At 43.6% G+C, this 19,999-nt stretch overlaps 1 protein-coding gene across 1 annotated transcript in view; it reads left to right on the top strand.

Moving 5' to 3' along the window:
- The first annotated feature begins 1,455 nt into the window (after positions 1-1,455).
- PCCB (propionyl-CoA carboxylase subunit beta) overlaps positions 1,456-19,999 on the top strand; it is a 97,939-nt gene continuing 79,395 nt past the window's right edge. The window contains exons 1-5 of the mRNA XM_040233165.1: positions 1,456-1,676; positions 3,725-3,844; positions 4,819-4,887; positions 8,042-8,098; positions 9,909-10,022. Of these exons, the coding sequence (XP_040089099.1) occupies positions 1,494-1,676; positions 3,725-3,844; positions 4,819-4,887; positions 8,042-8,098; positions 9,909-10,022 (543 nt within the window). The 5' untranslated portion in view covers positions 1,456-1,493. The remainder of the gene's footprint in view (positions 1,677-3,724; positions 3,845-4,818; positions 4,888-8,041; positions 8,099-9,908; positions 10,023-19,999) is intronic.

Raw genomic sequence — 19,999 nt, forward strand, 5'->3', positions numbered from 1 at the left:
ATGACCAACCTAGATGGTGTATTCAAGAGCAGAGACATTACTTTGCCGACTAAGGTCCGTCTAGTCAAGGCTATGGTTTTTCCTGTGGTCATATATGGATGTGAGAGTTGGACTGTGAAGAAGGGTGAGCGCAGAAGAATTGATACTTTTGAACTGTGGTGTTGGAGAAGACTCTTGAGAGTCCCTTGGACTGCAAGGAGATCCAACCAGTCCATTCTGAAGGAGATCAGCCCTGGGATTTCTTTGGAAGGAATGATGCTGAAGCTGAAGCTCCAGTACTTTGGCCACCTCATGTGAAGAGTTGACTCATTGGAAAAGACTCTGATGCTGGGAGGGATTGGGGGCAGGAGGAGAAGGGGACGACTAAGGATGAGATGGCTGGATGGCATCATGGACTCGATGGACGTGAGTCTGAGTGAACTCGGGGAGATGGTGATGGACAGGGAGGCCTGGCATGCTGCGATTCCTGGGGTCACAAAGAGTCGGACATGACTGAGCGACTGAACTGAACTGAACTGATCCGCACGTGTAAGGTTGTTGATGTTTCTCCCAACAGTCTTGATTCCATCTTGTAACTCACCCAGCCCAGCATTTAGCATGATATGCTCAGTGTATAGGTTAAACAAGGTGATAGCAGACAGCCTTGTCATACTCTTTTCTCGATCTTGAACCAGTCAGTTGTTCCATACAGGGTTCTAACTGTTGCTTCTTGGCTCGCATACAGGTTTCTCAGGTCTGGTATTCCCGTATCTCTAAGAGCTTTCCACAGTTTGTCATGATCCATACAAAGGTTTTAGTGTAGTCACTGAAACACAGATAGATGTTTTTCTGAAACTCCCTTAATTTCTCTATAATCCAGCGAATGTTGGCAATTTGATCTCTAGTTCCTCTTCCTTTTCGAAATCCAGCTTGGACAGCTGGAAGTTCTTGGTTGCTACGTGGAGGACACAACTAGTAGTCTGCTGCTGCTGCTGCTAAGTCGCTTTAGTGGTGTCCGACTCTGTGCAACCCCACAGACAGTAGCCCACCAGGCTCCCCTGTCCTTGGGGATTCTCCAGGCAAGAATAAAGTAGGTTGGAGTAGGTTGCCATTTCCTTCTCCAATGCATGAAAGTGAAAAGTCAAAGTGAAGTCGCTCAGTCGTGTCTGACTCTTAGCGACCTCATGGACTCCAGCCCACCAGGCTCCTCCGTCCATGGGACTTTACAGGCAAGAGTATTGGGAGTGGGGTGCCATTGTCTAGGTAGCCACAAAAAGCAAAGGCTAAGTCCCTCTTCTGTGCAACCTGGAGGGCACAACACAGATTGATCCGTCCTACATGTCTTCTCAGGGTGACGGCCTAGCGCAGCCTCAGGACTCCAAGGCCTTTCTCCCAAAAGCCTTTGGTATTCCAGCCCTTAGGCTCCCTACGTCCCGCCCATGCTGCGCAGGCGCAGACACCACAGAGCGCCCACTTGACGCACATGCGCACTCCGGTTCGCTGCTGGAGCAAAAATGGCTGCAGTAATGCGCGTGGCGGTGGCCGGAGCCAGGCTCAGTGTTGTAGTGAGAAGTCTCCGGGGCGCTGGGCGCAGCTTGTGCACCCAGCCCGTATCGGTTAACGAACGCATCGAGAACAAGCGGCAAGCTGCACTGCTGGGAGGAGGGCAGCGCCGCATTGACGCGCAGCATAAGCGAGTGAGTTGTGAGGGGGTCCAGGCCAGCCAGCCCGCCCCCAGCGGTCGCGACCTATCACAGCGAGTGCGGCTCGCTGCGTAAGAGGCCTCCCAGCCAATCGACGCGATGTCTTGAGGGGCGGGGCGGGGCCGAGGATGTTCACCTTGTGAACCTGATGCCTTTCACTGGGCAGGTAAAATCAGGACAAGCACCATTGTGCTTTGTCACTGTCTACTTTCTCTTTGAAATTTTAGACGAGCCTGGCTGGGCTCCAGCGGCTCACCAGTTAACTTTGGCAAAGTTACTTATTCCCCCGGAGTCAGTTTATTCTTAACAGAAAATGGCAATAATTCTCCCCTCATAATCTTAGTGGAATAAGATAATGAAACAGCGATAGGCACGGGAAAAAAAAAAAAAATCTTGCTCTTCTCATGCCCGGTTTAAGAATGGTAGGAGCTTCTTGCCCCATTATGGAAGCAGGAAAATCAAGACATTTGGCAGGGGAAGTTACATGGGCAAACTTTCCTTCACCTGGGTAGGCATGTGGTTTGTGTAGGAAACTTGTGGAAACTCTCCCCCCAGTGCCAGCCGAAACTCTTATGGGTCTCAGAGTACATCGACCTGCTTGCTGGGTGGGAAAGACACCCTAGGAAGCAGGTGTTTGTTTGTTTGTTTGTTTTTCTGGGGTTGCTCAGGTCAGTCTGGGTGTTTGGCTGAAGTGAACAGCTCAAGCACTGCCACCCACTGCCCGGGGTGCTTCTGTGGATCATTTTAGTAGCAGGAAAAAAACAAACAAACAACTGAGGCCCAGATCAGTGACCTGGGACTTGAGACAAGTTTCGCCCACTGGGTCCTGGACACGTGTGAGTCTGGATTGGTGTGGTAGAAGAGTTAAATAACCAACCTGGAAAGCACAAAAGTGAAATTCTTAGAGATGAAGGACACTGAGGCATAAACTCACAAGCAGCGGGGTGGTGGGGTTTTCAGTGAGGAGATTTGCACCAGCCCTTTATTAAGTTTAAATGGAATGTTGATGTAGATGTTGTAAATACCCATTTGATAAGGGCCTGAAGGTGACAGTTCCTTTTTCCCATTTGGGGGTGAGATGTAAATTTGGTTGATAGTGTGTGGTGCCAGGAGTGCCCCCTGACCCCGGGTGGCTGTGTTTGTGAGGGAGCTTCAGATCATCCTCTGCAAAGGCCTGTTGGTGTTCTGTGCCCTCTTTCTGTTGGGGTCCATGGCTCAGTCCCTCCCTGGATCATCACCCCAACCATTTCCATGTGATCCTACTGGCTTTAGATGTAATCCCCAGAAACTTTTTCTTTTGCCAGAGCTGACTTAGTCAGGAGGCTGACTTGGTTTAAAACTTCTCACTCCACCTGCTTTTACACAATTTTTGGACTACTTCCATAGGGTAGATTTCCAGAAGTGGAATTACTAGGTCAAAAGATCTGAATATTTTTCAACACTGATATATCTTGCCCAGTTGCTTTCCTGAAAGCTTATTTTATACAGTAGTGTGGAGGATTGCCTTTTTGTGTTAATATGCAATGCTAGCTTTGGTCTCTTTCTTAAGGGGAAAATACAGCTAGTTAGAGGTGTTTTTTGTGTTGTTTTCTATTTTTAACAGGGCTGGTGGGGTTCCCTATAGGAAGTCTGTGAACCTGGGGGTGTAGCCTCAGATGCTTTGCAAAGCCTGAGTTTTCTACCTCCTGCTTCTCCATTCTTCTTTTTATTGACCCTTGGGTCTCTAGTAAATGTTTGTGGAACTAGTTATCTTGTTCCAGGGTCAGGCTCTCCTTACCCCTTCATTTGCCCTCTCCACCTTTTCCTCCTACTCTTTATTTGTTTTCTCAGTTAGTGGCTCTTGGAGCAGCTGGTTTGCCTTGATTGCCTTACTGGCTGAATTCTACTGATAATACCTGTCTGTTGGGCAGGTTGATTGAGTAGAGAGAGGGCTTTCATGTGGAGTGAAGGCAAACCCAGTCCTCCTGGCCCTCCCATGAACACTCCTTGCCTACTGACTTTGTGTGTCATGACATTGCTGAATGATTTTTGTTGCATTTTAGGGAAAGCTGACGGCCAGAGAGCGGATCAATCTCTTGCTGGATCCTGGCAGTTTTGTTGAGAGCGACATGTTTGTGGAACACAGATGTGCAGATTTTGGAATGGCTGCTGATAAGAATAAGGTATCTGTTCACAGTGGTGCAGGCCTCCAAGTTGCACTTACCAGCTGTGGCCCTGCTGGTCTACTACTAGATAATAAAAGTCCTGCCGGAACTCAGAATACATTGAAAATTTTCAAGTATCAGCTTCTGGAATTGCACAAGTGCCTCTTGAGAAGCACTGTTGGGGCCACCAGGTTCCCCCTCACCTTTGTCTGCAGTTGAAGGATTGTGGGTTCACTGCTCATGCCTTGTGCAAGGTGACTGGCCTAGCTCCAAGGGCTCCGGTGTGGTTTCCCAGTTCTCAAAAGTGTAGAATGACAAACTTAGAAGGAAAGTTGAGAATGTCTTTTGATTGGGTTCTGTTCTGCCTAGGTACCAGGGACCCCTAAAGGCTAACCAGTCACCTCTTTGACATACTTTAAGTTTATGCTTTGGAGCTTTGGAGGTCAGAGTCACGGACACCTATTCTTTCAACTGGGTGTTCTCCAAGATGCACAGAGTTCTTTGGACTCACTGGGTCCATTTTGTTCAGGTCTGTGATCAAAGATTTGTAACCTTGGCAATAAACTAGCCAGCTCCATTTGATTCATTATGAACCACATAGTGACTGTCAGAATTCCAAGCAAAATGCTAGTTTTGCCTTAAGGTCTGGGGGGTGGTATGTGGCTTTGCAGAAATTGCCATGTTTCTTTGTATGTCCTCTTTTCTCTGAGCCCTCAGTAGTGATAGCCCTAGGGGGGTCTCCTGATTATTCTACTTCTAGGAAGGATACAGTGCTTTTCACTTGTGGTGATGAAGCAGCAGCCCAGTGCTTGCTGTTGCAGAGCTAAGGCGGGGAGGGGGAGATTCCTTCATGTTCTGTACTTATACTGAATTTTAAGGGATTTGGGGTGGAGTTTTATTTTAGGGTGGGATCTTTCATTGGGGCATAATTGCTAGATTCATGAGAGAAGTCTTTGGATTTTTTAACCTTTATTTTTCTGTTTTTCTGGTAGTTTCCTGGAGACAGTGTGGTCACTGGACGAGGGCGAATCAATGGAAGACTGGTTTATGTCTTCAGTCAGGTATTTTCTACTCTAATTGGCTGAGCTTTCCTTGAGGGCAGAGCCAGGAGTAAAATGTTCTTTTCTTTGAAAAGGAAACAGTTCTGGGGAAAGAATGCTTACCTATAGTTGGGGCTAGTGAGGGAACTATTATTATTTTTAGTACATATGTCCAGAGTATTATACTATGTGGTTTTTTTTCTTAGGGAGAAAGAGTCCTTAGTCTGTTTGAGGGAGGATCATAGAACAGTAGTCTTGTAAGCGGTCTTGGGAGACAGGAGTTTATCGGAGTGAGTGAGATTCCCCTTGGCAGATTGGGTGTGTGCTGGGAGGGCTGCCGTGGTCTGGGGAGTGGATGCATTTGGGCAGAAGGGAGTTGACTCTCAGAACCATAGGCGCTTTTGGGCTTTCATGAATGTGTTCAACCAAGTTTTATTAGGCTGTATCAAGACAGATACAGTTTCTTCACATGGAGACCGTAGGAGAATGTGGTAGACAGAATAGTGACTCAAAATCCTAATCCCTGAAACCCGTGAATATGTAATTTTACCTGGCAAAGTAGAATTAAGCTTGCAGATGGAATAAATGTTACTAATCAGTTGACTTTAAAATAGAAGAGCTTGGGTTACTTAGGTGGGCCCAGTGTAAGCACAAGGGTCCTTAGAAGTGGAAGAGAGAGGCAGAAGGGGAGGTTGGAGTAGGCTGTGTGAGAAGGATTCCGCCTGCCGTTGCTGCCTCAGAAGAGGGCGGACAGGGGTCGTGAGGGGAGGAAAGCAAATAGATGGTCTCTAGAAGTTGGAAAGAAGAAGGCAATGGCACCCCACTCTAGTACTCTTGCCTGGAAAATCCCATGGATGGAGGAGCCTGGTAGGCTGCAGTCCATGGAGTCAGTAAGTCAGGCACGACTAAGCGACTTCACTTTCACGCATTGGAGAAGGAAATGGCAACCCACTCCAGTATTCTTGCCTGGAGAATCCCAGGGACAGGGGAACCTGGTGGGCTGCCATCTATGGGGTCGCACAGAGTTGGACATGACTGAAGTGACTTAGCAGCAGCAGCAGAAGTTGGAAAAGATAAGACAAGAGATTCTCTCCTGGAGCCTCCAGAAAGGAGCATAGACCCACTAACCATGATTTTAGCCCAATGAGACCTATGTAGGACTTCTGAATTACAGAACTGTAAGGTAATGAATATCTGTTGTCTCAAGCCACTGAATTTGTGGTAATTTGTTACAACAGCAATGAAAACTAATGCAAAGAACATGTTGTATACTATTTTTTTGTTTGACTTTTTTTTTCCCCTCCACTAAGAGATGGGAATACATATATAATTCTAAATATTCAATTTCTTTTACAGATCTTAAAAGTATAAGCTTGTTTAGGAACCTAGAATGTTTTCTGGGTTTGGTAGTAAAATAATTATACTTGATTATTTTAAAATTTAAACCATACTAATTTGCGAATAGGATTACTTTTGAAATATTTTAAAACTTTTTTATAAATGAGTCTACCAAATGCCTGACTAGAAAGAATCATTTGTGGTTGCAAAGGGTCGGACACGACTGAGCAACTGAACTGAACTGAGGCAAAAAATTGTACAGAAGGAACCATTAGTAAGATAGCTAGAACAAAGAAGGTTATTGTGCTTTTTGGGCATAGTGTTCTCTGAACTTTAAGCAGATACAAAAATTCATTGAATTGATACTCTGAGCGCCTCTTCTGCCGCTGTTTGGTGGGAGTGTGGTGGAGGTGGAGATGATGAGACAGTTCTTGTCCTGAAGAAGCTAATCATTTTGTTGATGGAGTGGGGCAGAACAGGAATGGCTGCATCTATAGTCACGTTCTGGGCTAGCTCTCAGGACACGGAAAGATCACACTGAGATCCAGGAAAGCTTTAGGGAGCATGGGGCATGTGAAATAGGCCCTGAAAGACAATGAGGGGAAGAATGATGAGCTACCTTTTTTGTAGTGATCCCCCAGATGTTCATATCTGCAGGCCTTTTTTCTAGGAGGAGCATTCATTTTTCCAGAGAAGCAGGGGTGCCGTCCATGGGGTCGCGAAGAGTTGGACACGACTGAGCGACTTCACTTTCACTTTTCACTTTCATGCATTGGAGAAGGAAGTGGCAACCCACTCCAGTGTTCTTGCTTGGAGAATCCCAGGGATGGGGGAGCCTGGTGGGCTGCTGTCTATGGGGATGCACAGAGTCAGACATGACTGAAGTGACTTAGCAGCAGCAGCAGTCACAGTCTTTTGTGCGATAATTGGCTGTAGATGTGTTCCTGGTAGAGGGAGGTCAACATTGGCTCATTGTACAGATTGGAAATCTCACCTGTTTTCAGCCTCATCTTTGCTGCCTGTAGTGGCGGGGGTTGCGACAACAGCCCTTTGGTTAGGTTTCTTTAGAGAGTAAACATCCTTTTTCCTCTCCAGGTAAAGAAGAGGCCCTGTGGGCTCTAACTGCTCTCAACCCAGACTTCCTGTCAGCCTCTTCCCACCACACTTTGTGGTTCCTGGGCTGTCCCCTCCTGAGGTTATCCCTACACGAGTGTAGAGGCTTCCATTTGCTCTGAGTTAGACACTCTTATGCTTTCAGTTCGCTCATTTGATTACTCTCTCGTCTGCTGTTGTTTGCTCTTCCTTTTTTGTTCTCATGGGCTGAATCTGTTATTAATTTTCTACTGTCTTTTTGAGGGGGTTTTAGGAAGGAGGTCATTCCTACAGAAAGCTTTTTATATCAGAAGGTAATGAAAATCTAGAGGCAAGAAGCAGCAGTGAGGCCTGTCATTCGCTTTTTTCACCTCTTTTATCAAAACAGCAAATATATCCTAGTAATAGAAATGCCTGTTTGACCTCCATAGAACCTCTGATAAGCTCTGATTTTGGAGGTTAATTCTGCACGAAAACTTTTCCTTTCCTCAGAGCTACAAATCTTTTTTGTAGATAAAAACTAGGTCTTTTGCTCTTCACATTACATGAACCCCTTTTAAGATATTTTATTCGCTACTTATTCTATGGAATAATTTAGAAGTCAGACTTTTCCCCCAGTCTTTTAAACTTTTGAAAATGCTTTAAAAACTTTAAAATCTGTGAATTTTTCATTTCCTCCTCCTAGTGGGTCTTCGTCTCTGCCTAGTCATTACATATTTTTTTGATTTCGTTGTTTTCTTTTTAGGATTTTACAGTTTTTGGAGGTAGCCTGTCCGGAGCACATGCCCAAAAGATCTGCAAAGTAAGTATTTAATGTTGCCAAACAAACTCAGTACTTTTATCAGTTACATGGGGTGGGTCAGAGGTGTGCAGGATGTGGTACTGACCTGAAGGTTCCTTCAGTCCAGGGCAGGAGTTCTTAACATTTTTTGTAACATGGAACTCTTTGGCAGTCTTATGAAGCCTGGACCCACATTTTTATACATGCATAAAATAAAATATGTAGGAATAGAAGGGATTAAAAATATTAAAAATCACATATGTAATATATATGCTTCCTTATTTAATGTGTTAAATAACAAGATTTAGCAGTGGATACACTCTGGTTTCAAAGTAGGTATGAATGAAAACAGTATTTTGAGATTATCTGCAGGAACTTTAATGGGACATAAAAATCTGTGACTTCTATTTATGACAAAAATCACAGGTATTTCTAATACTTCTGTGGTTAATAAAGATTTTCCCATCCAAGTTCATAGACTCCTTGCTCTAAGGGTCCAAGTTCACAAGCCACTTTGGGTTCTTGGGTCCCCAAGTAAAGAACCCATGGTCTAGGTGGAGAGTTCAGTTGCTAAAAGAACAGTGCAGGGATTACATGACGGTATTTAAAAACCTCTGCTAGAGATTAGATACTCTGGAAGTGAGTAATAGTGTAGATCACATTTGGAGAGTTTTAGAATTAAAGGTGCTATGCTTAGTTGCTCAGTTGTGTCCTACTCTTTGTGACCCCATGGACTGTAGCACGCCAAGCTCCTCTGTCCATGGGGATTCTCCTGGCAGGAAAACTGGAGTGGGTTGCCATGTCCTCCTCCAGGGGATCGTCCCTACCCAGATATCAAACCCAGGTCTCCCACATTGTGGACAGATTCTTTACTGTCTGAGCCACTAAGGAAGCCCAGAGGGAACTATGGCCCATATGGGGATTGAACCTGTAACCTTGGCGTTACTAGCACCACGCTCTAACCAGCTGATCTAAAGGTAGACATCACTTAATAGCTGGGTGGGTTTCCCTGTGTAACAGAACACCTGGCTTCTCGATGTGGTCCTGTCATGTGTTATTCCTGAGACCTTGGGCCAATCACTTCACTTTTAAACCTTCCTAATTTTTCTTTTCTTACTGCCTCTGTTATGATGGCTAAATGAGACAATGGAAGTGAAAGTACTTTGTAAATTCTCTAGCACTGTTAAAAATGTTGCTCATTAGGTTGTCAACTACTGACCTGTGAGAAAAATCTGTCTTATTGGAAGTAGAAGGTCTGAGCCTGGGTTCTGCTTAATAGATGGGTCCACATTTACTTTCACAAAAATACTGCTTTGGGGGACTTCCCTGGTGGTCCAGTGGCTAAGACTCCATGCTCTTGATGCAGGAGGCCTAGGTTCGATCCCTAGTTTGGGAACTAGATCCCATATACCACAACTAAGACCCAGTGCAGCCAAATAAATACATAAACACTAAAAGAAAAATATTGCCTTGCCGTTCTGTCTTCTATCAGTTCTTTCAAAAGAGTAATCGGGGACAAAACTGACTATTGAAAAAATATTACAGCCTGGGCCTCTGGCTCTAGAAATAGCCATGAATAGTCTTAACCTCTGCTAATGGGAAGTTCCTTGGTCCTGGGCTGCTTGGGGGTCTTTAATTAGCCCTTTAAATTTCTGATTTTCTGTCTTCCATGAAGGTACTCAGTCACCATGGGGAATGAAGCCAGTGTTACCGACTCCTGTTTTGAAAAGTACACTTAAAACATTTTCTAGAAAACCACTGTGGTGCTTTGTAAATATGGTTTTTCATAGCAAGATCCGTTGTCTCACAAAAAATTTCTCTGCTGTCTCAGATCATGGACCAAGCCCTCACAGTGGGGGCTCCAGTGATTGGACTGAATGACTCTGGGGGTGCACGGATTCAAGAGGGAGTGGAGTCTTTGGCTGGCTACGCAGACATCTTTCTGGTGAGAAACTGTTCAAAGAGAATCAAAGAGTACAGGACTGAGTTCTCTAAGCTGTGTGCTGATTAAAGCTTCCTCATCTCATCTCCTTGTGTCCTGTGGCTCCTTCCTGTGTCACTGGGGGTGGCATGAGGGCAGATGAAAAGCAAGAGAGATGGGAGTTCCCTGGAGGCCTAGTGGTTAGAACTCTACCATTGCGTGGGTTTTTAATCCCTGGTTGGGGGAACTGAGATCTTTCAAGCAGAGTGCTGCTACAAGGGGAAAAAAAAGCAAGAGAGGTACAATGGGGAAGATTTTCTTCCTTTTTTACTTGTAGAGGCCTTGTACTTACTGGGGAAAAACAAAGATCACTCAGAAGTGAAAGTCACTTAATTTTTTTTTTTTTTCGAAAGCAAGGAGGAAGGAATCTAAAAGGTTAAAATTAACCGACTTGCTGGAATTAGAAATTTTCTTATTATAATTTTTTTTGACTTTTTATTTTATATTGGAGTATAGTTGATTAACAATGCTATGTTAGCTTTAGATGTATAGTGTAGTGATTCGGTTATATGCATACATATATCTATAGGATTGGAATCAGAGAAGGCAATGGCATCCCACTCCAGTACTCTTGCCTGGAAAATCCCATGGGTGGAGGAGCCTGGTAGGCTGCAGTCCATGGGGTCGAGAAGAGTCGGACACGACTGAGCGACTTCACTTTGACTTTTCACTTTCATGCACTGGAGAAAGAAATGGCAACCCACTCCAGTGTTCTTGCCTTGAGATTCCCAGGGATGGGGAAGCCTGGTGGGCTGCCGTCTATGGGGTCTCACAGAGTCAGACACGACTGAAGCAACTTAGCAGCGGCAGCAGAAGCAGCAGCATAGGATTGGAAATTTTAAAAAAGCAGTGCTTTTTTTTTTTTGGTTAAGACATTGCAAGATCATTACACAGAACAAAGTTCAAGCTGTAGTGCAAAGAAGAAAGAAATCTCCCTTCCCCCAGACCTCACCATTCAGGAACATTTGGTGAACATCATTTCAGATGTCTTTCTGCTTTCTTACAGACTGAAATTAAAGAGAAAGAAATAAAAAGAAACACAAAATAAATTAAATGTGTTATTTGAAGTGGGAAGTGTATTGTGAGAGTGTAGTAAGGGAGGCGGGGTGAGGGAGAGATCCTGCCAAATGGAAACTTAAGAGAAGGTACAGGTCAGCATTTCCAGGGAAGGGAGGAAAGATAGGACGGAGACAGGCAGACATTGTTTCTAATCAGGCCAGCTGTTCTTGTTGTCCTCTGGCCTGCAAGCTTATGAAGGTTTTTATTCCTAGCCTCTGCCCTCTGTGATCAGACAGAAAAATGTGTATTTACTTTGTGTATGATACTCGGCTAGTTGTGGGAGCACTTGGGTGCATTGAGAAGCCACTTTGTAGATCTTAAACCTACTTTTTAATCTTTAAACTTGAGCTCTAGGGGTAGCCCACTATGGAGTAAAGAAACTCCTATATATCGTTTACCCGCATTCACCAGTTTCCATTTTGCCTGTTTGCTCTTATCATTTTCTCTCTCTATGTGCATATTTGCATGTTATATTTTTCTGAACATTTGAGAATAGATTGGAGATTGTGCACCCTTTATCTCCTAAATCCTTCATTGTTTTCTAAGAAGAAGGACATTCTAGTATAAACAGAGTACCATAGCAGAGTTCCAAAGAATAGCAAGAAGAGATAAAAAAGCCTTCTTCAGCGATCAATGCAAAGAAATAGAGGAAAACAACAGAATGGGAAAGACTAGAGATCTCTTCCAGAAAATTAGAGATACCAAGGGAACATTTCATGCAAAGATGGGCTCGATAAAGGACAGAAATGGTATGGACTTAACAGAAGCAGAGGATATTAAGAAGAGGTGGCAAGAATACATGGAAGAACTGTACAAAAAAGATCTTCACAACCCAGATAATCATGATGATGTGATCACTAATCTAGAGCCAGACATCTTGGAATGTGAAGTCAAGTGGGCCTTAGAAAGCATCACTACGAACAAAGCTAGTGGAGGTGATGGCATTCCAATTGAGCTGTTTCAAATCCTGAAAGATGATGCTGTGAAAGTGCTGCACTCAATAGGCCAGCAAATTTGGACAACTCAGTGGCCACAGGACTGGAAAAGGTCAGTTTTCATTCCAGTTCCAAAGAAAGGCAATGCCAAAGAATGCTCAAACTACCGCACCATTGCACTCATCTCACACGCTAGTAAAGTAATGCTCAAAATTCTCCAAGCCAGGCTTCAGCAATACGTGAACTGTGAACTCCCTGATGTTGAAGCTGGTTTTAGAAAAGGCAGAGGAACCAGAGATCAAATTGCCAACATCCGCTGGATCATGGAAAAAGCAAGAGAGTTCCAGAAAAACATCTATTTCTGCTTGATTGACTATGCCAAAGCCTTTGATTGTGTGGATCACAATAAACTGTGGAAAATTCTGAAAGAGATGGGAATACCAGACCACCTGACCTGCCTCTTGAGAAATCTGTATGCAGGTCAGGAAGCCAACAGTTAGAACTGGACATGGAACAACAGACTGGTTCCAAATAGGGAAAGGAGTACATCAAGGCTGTATATTGTCACCCTGCTTATTTCACTTCTATGCAGAGTACATCATGAGAAACGCTGGGCTGGAAGAAACACAAGCTGGAATCAAGATTGCTGGGAGAAATATCAATAACCTCAAATATGCAGATGACACCACCCTTAGGGCAGAAAGTGAAGAGGAACTAAAAAGCCTCTTGATGAAAGTGAAAGAGGAGAGTGAAAAAGTTGGCTGAAAGCTCAACATTCAGAAAACGAAGATCATGGCATCCGGTCCCATCGCTTCATGGGAAATAGATGGGGAAACAGTGGAAACAGTGTCAGACTTTAATTTTTTGGGCTCCAAAATCACTGCAGATGGTGACTGCAGCCATGAAATTAAAAGACGCTTACTCCTTGGAAGAAAAGTTATGACCAACCTAGATGGTGTATTCAAGAGCAGAGACATTACTTTGCCAACTAAGGTCCGTCTAGTCAAGGCTATGGTTTTTCCTGTGGTCATGTATGGATGTGAGAGCTGGACTGTGAAGAAGGTTGAGCGCCGAAGAATTAATGCTTTTGAACTGTGGTGTTGGAGAAGACTCTTGAGAGTCCCTTGGACTGCAAGGAGATCCAACCAGTCCATTCTGAAGGAGATCAGCCCTGGGATTTCTTTGGAAGGAATGATGCTGAAGCTGAAGCTCCAGTACTTTGGCCACCTCATGGGAAGAGTTGACCCATTGGAAAAGACTGTGATGCTGGGAGGGATTGGGGGCAGGAGGAGAAGGGGACGACTGAGGATGAGATGGCTGGATGGCATCACGGACTCGATGGACGTGAGTCTGAGTGAACTCCGGGAGATGGTGATGGACAGGGAGGCCTGGCATGCTGCGATTCCTGGGGTCGCAAAGAGTCGGACACGACTGAGCGACTGAACTGAACTGATACCACATTTTGGGGGCTTCCCTGGTGGCTCAGAGGTTAAAGCGTCTGCCTAAGATGCAGGAGACCTGGGTTCGATCCCTGGGTCGGGAAGATCCCCTGGAGAAGGAAATGGCAATCCACTCCAGTACTCTTGCCTGGAATCCCATGGACGGAGGAGCCTGGTGGGCTACAGTCCATGGGGTCGCAAAGAGTCGGACACGACTGAGCGACTTCACTTCACTTTATACCACATTTTGTTTATCTAATTGATGGACATTTGGATTTCTACTTTATTATAAATAATGCTGCAGTGTACATTTGTATATAACTCATTGTGTGGACATATATTTTCATAACCCTTGAGTATATTCCTAAGAGTAGAATTATTGGTCAAATTGTTGAACCTAAGTTTTTGTGCCAGATGCACAGTGAGGCCAAACAAAACTAAAATGTTGGAGTGTAGAGTGGAGAAAGGTTTATTGTAGGGCCAAGGAAAGACCTGAACTCCTCAGTGTGTTTCAGGGAAGACTTTTTGGGAAGGTGAGGGAGGGGAGTAGCAGTGTGTCTGACCTTCCTCCATCTGGTTGATGGTGAGATAACATGGTGCTGTTCCAGGAACCTCACTCATCAGCATTCTGGTTCCAGCCAGGCTGGGGTCCAGTGCTTGTGCTTAGCCTCGTTACCATCCCCCACCCTGGTGGTAGAGGGCCTTAGTTTCTGTAGAACTCAGAGATATGTGTCAAATAGTTAGGCACATCCCCTGAGGAGGAACAGGCCCAGGCCCCATTTATTTACTCCCTTAACTAGTTATTGTTTGAATCTGCCCTTTGAAACTCAGGGAAGGTCTAGGAGACTGAACCATTTTTCCTACAAACAAGAATTGGGGGACACAGGAAGATTTTTGCACTTGGGAAGGTCTTACAAGATCCTGCTCTACTTCATTGTGATAAGTCTATGTGTAACTTTACAAGAAACTGCCAAATTTTTTTCCAAAGTGGCTGTAATTGAGGGTTTCAGGTTCTTGCCATCCTTGGTGACACTTAGCATTGTCATCCTTTTTCATTATAGCCATTTCAGGGATAAGTAGTGGTATCTAAGGTTTTAATTTGTATTTTCCTGCTAACGAATCCTGTTGAGTATTTTTTAATGTGCATAGCAGTCATTTGTATATTTTATTTGCTGAAGTGTTCATTCAGATCTTTTGCTCATTTTGTAATTGGATCTTGAGTTGTGAGAGTTCTTTGTATATTCTAGATACAAATCCTCTATCAGATAAGATTTACAAATTTATTTTTCTAGTCTATGGCTTTTTGTTTCTTAATGGTGGCTTTTGAAGTGCAAAATTTTAAATTTTAAAGTCCAGTTTATCAGTTTTTTCTATTGTGAATCATGCTTTATTTGTCATATGTAAGAAACCCTGCCCAATATGTCATGAAGTCATGAAGATTTTGTTCAGTGTTTTGTTTTTTTTAAGTGGAGTTTTATAGATTTTGGCTCTCCTATTAGGTCTGTGATCCCTTTTGAGTTAATTTTTGAGTATGATGTGAGGCCAAATTCATCCTTGTCTCACCACCATTTACTGACATGATCATTCTTTCTCTCTTGAATTGTCCTGGCACTTTGGTGGAAAGAAAATCAATCGACATAAATGTAAGGGTTTCTTTCTGGACTCAGTTCTTTTCCGTTGATCTATATGCTTATCTTCACATCAGAAGTACACTCTCTCATGGTATCTGTATATGGTGTTTGTTGGTTCATTTGATGTTTTTCCACACGTCCCTCGGTCTCTATTCTTATTTTTTTTTCCTTTTTCGCTATTCCTCAGACTGAATAGTTTCAGTTGTCTTGTCTTCAAGTTCTCTCAAGTTCTTCTGCTTGCTAAAATCTGTTAAACCCCTTTAGTCATCATCTTGTTTCAGTTATTGTACTTTTTAACTCCAGAATTTATGCTTGGTTTCTCTCTGTAATTTCTGTTTCATTACTGTCTTTCTCATTTTGTTCACACATTGTTTTCCTGATTCCCTATAGCTCACTGAACATATTTAAGACAGTTAATATAACATCTTTGACTTATAATTCCATTGTCTGGGCTTCCCAGCAGTAGTTTTTGTCAGGTTCTTTTTTCCCTGTAAATAGACTATACTAGGCTGTTTCTTTGTGTGTTTGGTAATTTTTTATGTACTAGACATTGAATTATGTTTGGTAATGTTGGGAATCTAATTCTCCCACTTTTTAGATTGCTGATTTTTGCTTATTGAGGGCTGAAAAGTGAAAGTGTTAGTTGCTCAGTCGTGTTTGACTCTTTATGAACCCATGAACTGTAGCCCACCAGGCTCCTCTGTCCATGGGATTTTTCCAGGCAAGAACACTAGAGTGAGTTGCTATTCACTTCTCCAGGGGACCTTCCTGACCCAGGGATTGAACCTGGGTCTATTGCATTGCAGGCAGATTTTTTACCATCTGTGCCACCAGGGCCTTCCATTTGTGACTTTTCCAGCTTATTTTTGCAAAATGTTTTCCATTTTTGTGGCCACTGAAGTTTTAATTCTTTTGCAGGAAGGGGAACCCCTTCCAGGACCTGGAAGTGGGCTCTTGTCAAACACTCATTGAGGAACACACATGCTGACAAAGCAAGAGGTTTTATTGGGAAAGGGGTGCCTGGGTGGAGAGCAGGAGGGTAAAGGAACCCAAGAGAACTTCTCTGCCACGTGGTTTGCAGTCTCAGGTTTTATGGTGATGGGATTAGTTTCCGAGTTGTCTTTGGCCAGTTGTTCTGGATGCCAAGATGGATGCCAGCGAGAAGGATTCTGGGAGGTGTCAGGACACCTGGCACCTCCTTTTGACTTTTTCTGAACTCTTCTGGTTGATGGTGGCTTATTAGTTTCATGTTCTTTACCAGGATCTCCTTCATAAAATAACTCATGCAAATGGTTACTATGGTGCCTGGCCAGGGTGGGCAGTTTCAGTCATTGTGCTTCCCGTAACAATTCCATTGTGTCTGCAGTCATCTGGTGACCTGACAAAGATTTCTTTAAATATCTGGCTCCTAGGAGATGAGAAGTCCGTCCCTTTAAATCCCATCTCAGCTGGGAAGTAGCTTTAGCCAGTCAGGGGTAAAACAATGGCTAGCCTCTGTGCTGGCCTCCCAGTGATCAAAACCCTTGATCAGTAACCAAACCTACAAACCTGATTTTTGGAGGACAAGGCCCTTGTTACCCACCCTGACACCAGCTAGCCACCCTAGGAACCCAGGTTGCCACAGGGTTGTAGGCTTTGGGAGGGTAGCTACTGAGATCTGGGACTCTGCTGCAGTGCTGCAATGCTTGTACCTGGACACACCTCGAGCAACAAAATACAGAGAAACTATATGGGACTAAAAATAACTTCATGCATGGGCAGTCAGGACAAATCCTGGACAAAAGATGCAAAAAAACCAGAAAACGCAACTGCTACTTCTCAGGAGCCTGGAGTGAAAGCAGGATACTGTGCATGCCCTCCTCTGACACCTGGACACACCCTTACCCTCACCCAATATAATGAACAGCTTACCACCTGCCTGCCTCCCAATTTGGGGAACCAGCAACCAAAGGAAACTTGTTTGTTCTTGCTCCTCCCTGCTGAGCATGGGTTTCCCCCTCCTTCTGCTAATTAAGGAAGCCAAGACTCTGTTGCAAGACTACTATGCTAAATGTGAAAATTGACCGAAATTTACCTACCACTTTAGGAAGTCTTCCCTGGAAGCTACAAGTGTTCCTCTAGATTGCAGAGTTTCAAAAGAGTTGCTTCAGACAGTTTGTGCCAACTCTGTAGTTATTTTGGTGGTGGGATAGATTCCTTTTCTATAATCTTCTTTGATGTCACTCAAATATTATGTCAAACACATATTTTTAAATGTACCTTTTCAATTCCTCTGAACTTTTGGTACTGTATGAGTTTTTTAAGTAGTTACTCTTGTTGAAACTCAACCTCTCTTAACAGGTGCCAAATAGAAACACGGAGACAGAGTTTGGGTGAAGTAGAAAAGACTAGCTTTTATTGCTTTGCCAGGCAAAGGGGGCCAGAGTGGGCTAATGCCCTGAAGACTGTGTGACCACCCACGGAAGGGGTAGTGAAGAGTTTTATAGTGTTCAAGGAGCAGGGCATGATCAGCTTGTGGACAGTTCTTGGATTGGTTGGCATCAAGGTGAAGTTTCTAGCATCATCAGCTGTGGGGAAATTAACAAGATGGCTCCAGTCAGGCTCTCTCGCTCCATGTTCTCACACCCTCTCACCCTATGTTCTGTAAACAATGTCTTTGCAGGGTTATGTAACAGCTGAGATCAATTATAGCAATACTCATGCGCACCACGAGTTTTGTTCTATAAGTCTATATAAGCTTCACGTAAAAAGCCCTGGCTGCTGGGGTGGCATCATGGTTATGTTATATGAGATAATGTGATGACTCGGTTATGGCTATGTTGTGGCTGCTTCTACAGTTGCTGTGTCAGCTAGGAGAGAGGCTGTGTTACGGCTGCTGCGCCAGCCAAGAGAGAAGAAACATGTCTGCAGTTCCTATGGGTCCTTGTGTCTTCTTCTAGCCTCTTAGCTTGCCTACCCTGGGTTCAGTGAACAGTGTGAACAGCAAAACAATTGGCATCACGAACAGGATCAGCAATACAGTCAACCTTCTGGTTTCAACCAGTCCAGGGTCTATGTTCCTGTGGTTAACATTTTTCATCTGGAGGGGGTCTGCTTCCTGTAAAAACAACTTAGGAATGTGTGTCAGGCGTTTATGTCTTTCAGGAAACTGGCAGTTTGGTGATTCTGTTATGTGGCAGAATTATAGTCTAAATTGTTACCAGTTCCTTAGCCCAACAGCTATTCTTTGTTTCTACATCTTCACATTTCCCACTCATTAACTCTTGAGTCAGCGTTGTACTTCAAAAGACAAGGACACTGGGCTTGTACATGGTTTCAACTCTAAGTGTAATAAAATGTAAATTTATCTATTTCAAATTGATCCTGACTTAATTCTGGTAAAATATAAGAATTTTGTTCCAACAGAGCTCCGCTTTTATCCTCCTTTCTTTGCGCTGTTATTGTTATAAGTCTAACATCAATGTGTTACCATTTTTGCTTTATGCACCCTTGTTGTTTTAAAAGTATTAAGAGAGAAAACTATGTTTATGCAGTATTGTATATTTAACCACAAATTTACCAGTTTTACTGTTCTTACTTCTTGTGGATTTGAATTACCATCTGGTGATGTTTTCTTTCACCCTGAAGGACATCCTGAGCTTGTGTGGGCAATGATAGAGCCTTGGTTAAGAATGCCTTAGACTCCCACTGTTCTTATCACACAGTCAGCAGTTTTTCATTAGTAAACATGCCTCTGTTAACGTTTGATCCAGTTTCAGAGCCCTGAAATATTTTTGACAATTTAGTGATATTTTGTAGTTGGTTTTTGGAGAGAGAGTTTTCTGAACTCTTTACTCTGTCATAGCTGGAAGCCTGTTCACCCAGCTTGATATTTTTTCTGCAGAGTATGGACAGCTTTTCTTGATCTTTTTTTTAATAGTTGTGGTAAAATACACATAATAGAAAACTTACTAAATTTAAACATTCTTAAATGTACAGTTCAGTGGTCTTGAATACATTCATGATTTTGTGCACCTCTCACCATTGTTCATCTCCATAACTTTTTGTCTTGCAAAACTGAAACTCTGAACCCATTAAACAATTACTCTTTGTTATCCCCTTCCCCAGCCGCTGGTAATCACCAATCTACTCTGTCTCTATTATTTTGACTAAATAGCTTATTTAAGGAAAATTGTACATTGGTTTTTCTGTGACTGGCTGAATAATATTCCACTGTATACACATACATTTTGTTTATCCATTCATCTGTTGATGGGCATTTGGGTTGATCCCACATTTTAGCTATTGTGAGTAATACTGCTATGAATGTGGGTGTAAAATTATCTCCTTGAGACGCTGTTTTGCATTCTATATGGTATATCCCCAGAAGTAGATGTTGTGGGTTGGAAAAGAATTTCCTGACATGAGGCAGACTGAGAGGAGGATTGAGTTTATTAGAGTGGGAGATGCTGTTATCACAGCGGCTGGCTCAAGCGAGAGCCCATGGGTTTCGTGGGCTAGTAGCCAATATTTGTAGCCTCACAACAAAGAAAATTCCTGCTGGAAGGGTGGCATTAGGTGATTGGTGAGGATGCTATAAGGTGGTGAACAAGGTGGATATTTTTATCTAATATGCTGTCAGAGAATAGGCCAGTTTAGATTAGAGGGGCTCTTGGCAGCAGTTGTTATGGGGCTCTGTCAGTTCCAGAGATGACCTTGGTTGTGGGGCTCCACATCTGTCGCCTTGCTACAAGGCCTTGCACCTGTGACTTTGGTATAGGACTCCACAGTAGACTTTCTGGATTGTCTGATAATTCTATTTAAAGATTTTTGAGGAACTACCATGCTATTTGGAGAAGGCAATGGCACCCCACTCCAGTACTTTTGCCTGGAAAATC

Source organism: Oryx dammah, unplaced genomic scaffold, assembly GCF_014754425.2.
Source record: "Oryx dammah isolate SB20612 unplaced genomic scaffold, SCBI_Odam_1.1 HiC_scaffold_2, whole genome shotgun sequence".
Taxonomy (NCBI): Eukaryota; Metazoa; Chordata; class Mammalia; order Artiodactyla; family Bovidae; genus Oryx; species Oryx dammah.